Consider the following 9,206-nt stretch of genomic DNA (forward strand, 5'->3'; position numbering starts at 1 on the left):
ACTCTTGGTCAGGAAGTGACAGGAAGATTAAGTGGTAACTATTTCATTCATCTTTCTCAGAGTCTCTCTTTCTCACCTCAAGGTAAAAAGCAAACAAGATTTTCAAAGGCAGCCAGATAAAAGTTCAAACCAAAAGCTTATTGAACCACTTTGAAGTAGATTCCACTTCACGAAATAGGAAGTGAAGTAAAGACTTGGCTAGCACATAGATGCTCCCTGCCTCGCCCTTTTCGTTTGTAGCTCAGGTGTTTGTGTTTGTTGGTCGATTGTTGAGAGGCCTGGGAAGCTGCCCTCCAAGCACTGCCGCTGCCAAAAGAAGTTCACACCCAAAGCATCTTCTACGGGGTTCTTTATTGCTGCTGCTTGAAGAAGAAATCCATTCTTGTCTCAGGCTTCGGCCAGTTGAGACTCAGCCTGGAGCCTGCTGTCTCCATCAGGGAATCCTGCCCTGAGTGCCTGTTCAGCCACATCCAATGAGCAAATGGTCCAGCATCCAAATACTCTTCAGCATGGTGGGAGTCACATTTTATTTGTTCCGCAACCATATAAATATATATACATAACATTACGTACGCACACATTTGCAAGGCTCCCTGCACTCGTCTTATCTAGTCTCTCCAATTTCTAAGCGTTCAAGAGAACCTTCAAGGTGGGATCAATTCATGGAGCCTCTGCTGTGTGCTGCCTCTTGCTGCCAAACAGGGGAGGCATACGTGCAGGCTCTGAAGGAAGCCTGCCTCAAAACTAAACACATGGATTCCGTCACTCTCTCGATTTCCTGTTAAATTTGATTGTTAACTAATTCTTCAGCTTATCCAGTTCTTATAGAAACAACAACAAATACAGCTTTCTCAAGACATACTTCCTTATAGAAAAAAAAAAAAAAAGATTGCTAGAAGGCATTTAGTCACTTCTGATTTTGGAAGAAAAAAAAAAAGGGTCTTTGCATTACCAAGGGTTTTCATTTGAAAAAAAGATGTGTGATCCCAAGCTGTTATGTTCTGTGAGAATCACAAATGTAGACATTCATAAACCTCTAATTCCATTCTGTGTGCACTGAAATTGTGCAGGGATAGAAGAAGAGTATGGGCATATTTCCCCAAGGATAATTCTTTCATGCAGGCCTATATCACACTGACACATTTCTGTAAATATTTTGAATGTGCATAATCAATTTTTGTCACTTGTCCAACACCTAGAAGTGCTGACAGCACCCTGACATACACTTCTGGATCTGCTTCAGCAAGTGACTGGTAACCATCTACAAATGGCTGATCTATTTTGATGTACGCTTAATTAATGCTACATATGAAACTCCAAATGTCACAATTCGTGAGTTTAAAATATTAATTATTACACTGCCTTAGTTAACTGGTTCTAAAATGAAATTTGAACTTAATTTCACATGGGTATTAAATTCTCTTACAATAAATCCAACTTTAGGATAAAAGATTTCATAAAATCTTTTATGGTTTTTAGCCCAAGGAGGAAAAGTACATAAAAATGTTAGGAACAACACATGGCTTCATTGTTGCAACTCTATGTATCAGCTCTCAGGAGGAGGGCCCCGATTCTGAGTCACCGACATCTGGTCACAAAGTCCAAGCTGTTTTTTGATGAAATTCGAGATTAGGAGCTGTGGCCGTTGCTGGTACTCCACCAGGACATCATGGGACAAATTGATTTGGTCACTCTCAAGTCTGTCAAGAAGTGTCACACAGACCACAGCCGCTAGTAAAGAAAGCCGTAGGGTTAGTGAAAAGAACGGCTGATCTTTTCTGTGGGATATTAACATTCACAACATGTACCTTGTTCACCCTGGAGTACAGACATAATCTACAAGTCCCCCTCTAGCTTTTTCTATTTTTCCTTCCTTCTTTCCTTCCTTCCTGCTTTCCTTCCAAGACTAACTTAAATTAGTTATTTGAAAATATTAAAACCCCTCTTTACCCTTTCCTCTGCAGTGTACTAGATAAAGGAAAGCATTGTGCTCAGAAGAGAACAAGGAAAAAAATAATCTTTATATCCAAAGCACACAAACCTCTGGGCTTTCAATTGTACTTGTCAGTGCTGAGAGGAGGCTCTTCCTTTCTGAGGATATATCTGAGTGATGTTCTATTCCTGGGTGCAATATATGAAAGTGATTGCTATAGATGAATGAGGCAAGCAGCAATGAACTAGCTATGGGATGCTGGCTAGAAAATACCCATGAAGGTGAACACTGATTCTTGTGAAATTTAAGGTCTCAAGTCAAATGCTTGAACATAAGACTTAGGCATATGAAAGAGCAAACACATTAACACATTAGAATTTAACTTTCAAAGAATAAGGGAAATAATGTGTTAAAAAAACAACAAAAAACATGTGCAAATATGTTTCAGAAATAAAGTTCTCATTTTTTTTATTATTATTTAAGGGGAGTATCTTTGATTTGTCCTATTAGGAAAATTCAGACCAGAAAAAAATCTGGTCTGGATACTGTATCAATTCCTTGTTCTCAAGTTTCACATCAAGTCTTTGATTCCAAGGAATGTGCCTGCTTATATGGAATCAGTATTGAGCACTTAGGATCATCAACAGTGCTCTAATCTCCATCAGCACCTAAAAGTGCATTATGGCAAAGGGGGTCAGTTCTATGGACATTAGCAACCAGTGCGGGAATAAAAATAAAGTTGGATAATATATATTTCTTGCCTCATTGCTGCAGACTTCACTGGGAGATAGGGATTAAGAAGAAGTATACTAGAGTCACAAGAGTTCATGCCATCTTTTAAATGTTTACTTTTCATTGTTAAATGATACTTATATACACTTGGGGTAAAGTAAAATATTTCAATATGTATATGCACTATAGAAACACTTAGTCAATCTAACTAACATATGCACCCTCTTAAAACCATATTTTTATAATAACAATTAAATTTTACTCATTTAGATATTTAGACATATACATTTATTATCAACAATACTCGATTACAATAGTTATTGGTACATTAAAAATGTGTTCCTTTATCTAACTACAACATTGTGTCCTTTGACAAACATGTTCGAATTTCCCACTCTACCAACTCTCCTCTCCCCATTCTCTTGTAGTCATGATTACAGTCTCTATTCCAAAGAGTCTGAGTTTTTTTAGATTCTACAGAGATTGTGCAAGATCTTTTTCTATGCCTGGCTTATTTCACTTAGCTCAATGTCTTCAGTGTTTATCTGTGTTGTCAAATACTCAAATCTCCTTCTTCACAAGACAGAAGGATTCCATTTTATATGCACATCATATTTTATTCATCCAGTCATCACTGATAAATACTCTGGTTGATTTTATACTGGTGGATGTTGTGAGTGGTGCTATCCTGAGTTCTGGTGATGGCATTTCTTCCACAGACTGATTTTAATCTTTTATTTACATATTTAGAGGTGAGATTGTCAGACTCCAGGGTATTTCTATTTTTAGTCTGAGAGAACATTATTCATTTTCGCAGGATGGCTGTGCTACTTAAGCTATACTTTCATCACCAGTGTACTAGGGGTCCATGTTTTGTTTTGTTTTTTTAAACCTCTTCATCAATACTTGTAATTGTTTGCCTTTTTCAGATCCATTGTAACAGGTGCTGAATAATCATCAAGTTATTTATTTCCCTGCTATTAAATTGTATGAACTCCTTAGGTATTTTGGATGTAAACCTCTTATTATTCAGTTTGAAAATATTTTCCCAATTGATGTATCTTTTTGTTCCATTTAGTTCTTGCTGCGTGCCGGGCATTTGTGACATCGTAACGCAGTCAGCCATGTCATGGACTCATGAACAAAATACTATTTTTTAGACAGATGATGAGATGAAGGCACAGAAAGGTTAAATGAATGCTCTGTTACGATATAACTGCTAAGTAGCCAGTCAGTTCCCAACTTCCCCAGCAGCTGCATCCTTTCCTCTCCTGAGCGGATGAGTACACGGTGAACTGTTAGAACCTGCCTTGGCCTGCCCATCAAGCTAAAGCTTACAATCAAATAACAAGCAATGAAAATTTTCAACTGGAGAAGTCGAATATTTCATCACCTCGGGCCCTGTTTACTCAAAACTCCCTCCCTTGCTTGTACAGCAGCTCGGTTGAACAGGTAAACAAGAGAGCGGGAGAGCCAGAACCTTCTCCCCGTTTTCAAGTTAATGAGCAGCCAGTCTGTGAAGTGTGATGTGGCTGGCAGATGCAGGGAACACTGAAAGTCCCGCTCCAAGCCCTCACTTGGCAGAAGGATAAAGAGACTCCACAGAGCAGGCACCCGAGAGGACTGTTTCCCTTAGATTTCAAGTGTAAGGTCAAATCCGGAGGGAGCTAGTAACAGCAATTCTGGTTTTGTTTTCTCCACCTTGGAGAGACCTCTAACAAGCAGCCTACAATGATCTTGTCACCTAACTATTTCCATGAACAAATAAAAGGGACTAATTACCCAAAACAACCTGTCAAAATGAAGCCCATGGCTTTGCTGCCATAATCCTTAGATGAGGTAGCTCCTGGGGCCAGAGGGACACTTAGTGACCTAGCTGTCAACAAGAACACTGTCAGCTACCTGACCCAGGAGGAATGTAATGGGAGCACACAGCTCTAAAGCAGAGCTTACTATGTTCTGAGGCTAGACAGTAATGCCTAGCAATTCTTAGCCCTTTGGCATCATTTATGGCCTTGTAGAAAAGCTGATGAAAGTTGCTATGCACACAAAATACCTATAGATAGTTTTGGGGAGCCAGGGCCTCAAGAGCTTCCACATTAAATCCTTTAAATTTCATGCAGCCCTCCTAGATGCTGTGTCTAGCAGCCCTTCTCTGATTTGGATCAAACCTCCAGCAAGGTTTTGCAATAATTGGGGGGGGGAACCAAAATAACAGGGCTGGAAGCCAACATCCATGTACACAGCAGAAACCAAATGAGCTGGCTGTTCGAAGAATGGGAAAAGAGCAAGGGCTTGTGTTGCAGCTCCCAGCCTGGCTTATCTGTGTGGAGGGCACTGGAACCACATCATCACCTGCCTACGCCTTTGCACATCCTGTATCTCCGCTGAGGCTTTGAGCTCAGGCTGTTGGAAGTCTATCACAAAGCAGGTGGAGAAGCTCACATTCAGAGCGGCTAGCAGGACCTGGTCATACAAATGACTGTTTTTGTAGGTTTATGTCTGTCAAAACTTGGTTTGCTGGCCACCTGTATCCAATCAGAGACTGCAGATAATTCAAATTCATAGGCTGCAGACCCCAGACACACGGAACCAGAATTGGGGGAGTGTGTGGGAGGGGGGGGAGCAGTAAATACTTATAGAAAGCAGGTCCTTCTGATTGGACTATCTGAAAACTACTTTAAAGACTTTCTGACTTTCAACTCCATTCTTGAATCAAACCAAGTAACCACAAATGTAAGTACCTGGACCCTAATCCTTTAGGTCAATAAAGATGTGCTGAACTAACTAAAGGTTTCACATTTCATCCTTTGAGTGTCCTGAATCTCGTATAAAAGTGTTAGTAAAGATGTTTTCTGCTACAGCATAGCTGACAATTTCACTTGTTTAATACTTGGATAAAGGTTTAACATTTGGATAAAGTTTTGCCAAAACAACAACAACAAAGAGATAACACTTCAAATGCTTTCTTTCAGTGTATAACAAGAGTTGAATAACACAACTTGTTTTCATTTTCACCCTAAGAAACTCAGAACTAAAATCCAGGTGTTTACATTTAGCATTGGATTCCTGGGTAATGTCTTTGATGCTGAGGCTCCTGGGAACACGTCCACTCTCTTACACAACTACCTCTTATTCTTTTTCTCTTGTTTTAAATGCTGTTTAAATATTCCTGCCCATGGAAAGCTGCTGCTGGTGTTTTCTCTAGTACAGGTGTGCACATATCATCTTTCAACAGTAACTGCCAGTTGGTGACACCGCGTGAAGGAAGCATCAGCCAGAAGGCAGTGATGTCAGATCTAATCTGTCCTTGTTCTTGCTTAGCTGTGTTTCCTTAGGCTGCTCAGTTATCTCTCTAGACCTGCCTTCATCCTCTCAGAAGAGGACATCTTTATGAGGCCTTGAAAGCCTCCATTTTCCACCTTGCACCTCATATCATCTTGCCAGTAGAAATGACCATGTTGTCATTTCTCAGGAGGCCTAACAGCAACGCTGGGGCCTTGATCTTCTGCTAGATGCTGGGCCATGAAACAAAGACATCTCGGGAAACATGGGCAATGCAACCTGGTCCCGGGGCCATAGCAGAGAGAGGCAAGTACAGGCTGTGCCAGCCATATGGAGGGTTGGCAGTAGCAAGAGGAGGTTGACGATTAGAATTAAAATCAGTTAAACAAAACCATACTGGTTTTAATTCAAAATACACTAAAACATTGCAAGGTAAGTTGTTTTGTTTTTTTTTTTTTCTTTTCAATCTTGTCTTTCTCAAACTAACAGGCCAAAAATATCTAAAAGTTCACATATTAAACGTTGCCTCTCAACAAACACAAAAACATTTGAGGCGACGCAGATGTTGATTAGTTCAATTTGATCATGATACTGGCTATACACATATGGAATCCTGCACAGTTATTATTCAGTGAAAAACTTAATGCAAGGTATGGTGTGATGACGTGTCTGTAAGCACAGAATTCAGGAGATGGAGGCAAAAGATTTCAAGTCCAAGACCAGCCTGAGCCACATGGCAACACCCCCCGACCACCATCTGAACCAGAGCCAATAGGCTTACTACTGATTTTCACCTGATTTTGCAGATATGAAAATTGAATCATCATGGCATAGCTATGTGATACCACTCGGTGTCTGCTTAACTTTTATTTATTTATTTTTTGACTCCAGCACTAACTCTTGGGACCACCCAGTCCTTAGGGTTTGCTGACTGAAGCAAGATCTGCTTACAGTATTCACAGCACAAAACTGGCTTCTGATTTTGAATGGTGCACATTTTGCTTCTTTGGTCCAGAGACACCCTAGCCTTGTGTTGCCATGGAGAGGCTCCTCCCAGAAGCAGCAGTGTTTCCGGAGCAAACAGAGCTGAGGTCAAATGTTAGCTCAGCTACTTACCTGGGAGAAGGTGGGAAACGTAAGGAACCTTAGCCATGGTTTCTCTTGTGAAGATGTGGAGAGCTACAAGTGGTTGCTAAATATCCTGGTGTAACAATTTCTTTAAAACCTGATTTACTTCTATTTGGGGATTAAGAAATACTATAGCTATAGACCTAAAATAACCACTAATTTTTATGGTAACGTCTTTTGGGCTTTGTCAGTGGTCACTGTGCAGGTCCCAGACACCAAGATCCTTCATTACTGCGAACAACCACAGAAGAATTTAAAAAAAAAAAAAATTGAATTCAAATTGAGTTTCTGTTTCCTTTTATTGAACAGTTTCAAAATAATCCTCTAAAGAATGAATGCTTCCTTAAGTTACAAGTAGCTGTCAAAAGAAATAACCTGGAATTATTCCTTCACTCTGAAGAACAACCACTGTGAATTGCAGACAACTAAAGGCATTGAGAAGAACTTGAGCAGAGCCTAGTCTTAGACAAATATTAGGTTTTATATATTGTCGTGCGTGCGTGTGTCAAAAGGAAGTTCTATCTTTAAAAACTAGATACAGGCTGAATATATTCATCACAAGTTCACAGTCCGAGATGGTTAGCATCTTTGGTCAGAAGGCCAGGGGCTTAACTGAAGTAAATTTCACTGTGAGAGAGGGACAGGCATGTCACAGGTGGACCTGCTCAGCACTGTGTCGTTTTTTCCGTTGTCCAGTTTTGCATCACTCTGAGGGTACGGCTTTCTAATGCTGGGTGATTTTGAAGTCTACTGTTTTCTTACCCAGATCTTTGTTAGAGTGGAACCGGATCCCTACGATGTTTGTCTGAAACGGGGAGCAAATGAACAGTAGTGACAGATGGGTGGCCCTAGTCCAGGCAATTTGTCCATGTACAAATAACAGCGGACTCAGGGACTGTAGGTTTGCATAAATCTAACAGCAGGAGGAAATCTTGGCTCTCACTCTTCAAACAATTCTGAACCACTAATGTGACCCGTGAATGAAGGATCTGGTGTTCTATGGCCACTTTCCAAGGTCAAGTAGAGTCTCATTGCCATTCTTTACATTCATTCTCTTGGCAAATATTTATTAAGTTCCCATAAGGCAGACATTATTCTAGGTGTTGGGCATGGAGCAATGGCAAAACGCCTGTTCTTCTGGCACTGCATCACAATGAAGAGAGAATGAATGCTCACCTTTAAGCACTGTGCTGATTCCTTTCTGTCCGCTTGAAATAAATTAGAGCCAGCGGAGAAGAGAAAGCCTCAGTTGAGGAAGCATCTCCACCACATAGGCCTAGGGCCTGCCTGTGGGCCATTTCCTTGCTTAATGATTGATATGGGAGGCCCCAGGTCACTGTAGGCAGTGCCATCCATAGGGAGGTGGTCCTGGGTTGTTTAAGAAAGCAGGCTGAGTGAACCATGGGGAGCAAGCCTGTGAGCACCATAGGTCCCTACTTCCTTAATGATGAACAGTGGTGTGGAAGTGTAAGCCAAATAAACTCTTTCCTCCCTGAGTTGTTTTTCTTCAGAGCATTGTACCGCAGCAACAGAAAGCGAACTAGAGTGGGCATTATCTAAAGCAATACATAAGTTAATATAGAAGCAAACCAGAAATACAGCTAACAGTGTTGAATATGCAACATAGAAGTAAAATAAAAGATATGAATGGTTGGGTTTGGGTAGTCATGCAATGGTCCCCTGAGAGGCCCCGTCTCACATTAATTGTGAAGATCAGTGGTGAGCCACACGGACACAAGCTCTCCCTGGATGAGGCAGGTGCAGAATGATCTGTTTCTGCAAGGGTTCTAACTCTGTGACTGAGTCCTCTGAGTTAGAACTGTGGCTCCTAGAAGAACAGCGTTAATGGACAAAGTTATCCAAATGCAGAAACTGTCTCAATTCTCACATGGCTGTGAGCTGATGTTTCTTGTTCAGCTGTCTTGTATAAAAAGGCTATCAGAGAAGGCAGCCTGGAGAGTAGGATGGGCCAGTAGTGACTGTGGAGGGTAGTCAGGTCTTGTGAGCGAGAAGCCCATGGGCCCTGGACACTCGGGTCAGGTGAGGCATCTCCATGCTGCTTGCCATTCGTGATTTTAATCTATTATTATTATTATTATTATTATTATTATTATTATTATTATTATTA

At 40.8% G+C, this 9,206-nt stretch overlaps 1 protein-coding gene across 3 annotated transcripts in view; it reads right to left on the minus strand.

The window, feature by feature from the left end:
- Positions 1-331: 331 nt before the first annotated feature.
- Upp2 (uridine phosphorylase 2) overlaps positions 332-9,206 on the minus strand; it is a 38,112-nt gene continuing 29,237 nt past the window's right edge. The window contains exon 7 of one of the 3 annotated variants that reach the window (XM_055600124.1): positions 332-1,731. In XM_055600124.1, the coding sequence (XP_055456099.1) occupies positions 1,547-1,731 (185 nt within the window). In that variant the 3' untranslated portion in view covers positions 332-1,546. The other 2 variants (XM_055600127.1, XM_055600126.1) reach the window with 2 other exon arrangements.

This window comes from Psammomys obesus, unplaced genomic scaffold, assembly GCF_907164565.1.
Source record: "Psammomys obesus unplaced genomic scaffold, mPsaObe1.curated_primary_1811, whole genome shotgun sequence".
Lineage (NCBI taxonomy): Eukaryota > Metazoa > Chordata > Mammalia > Rodentia > Muridae > Psammomys > Psammomys obesus.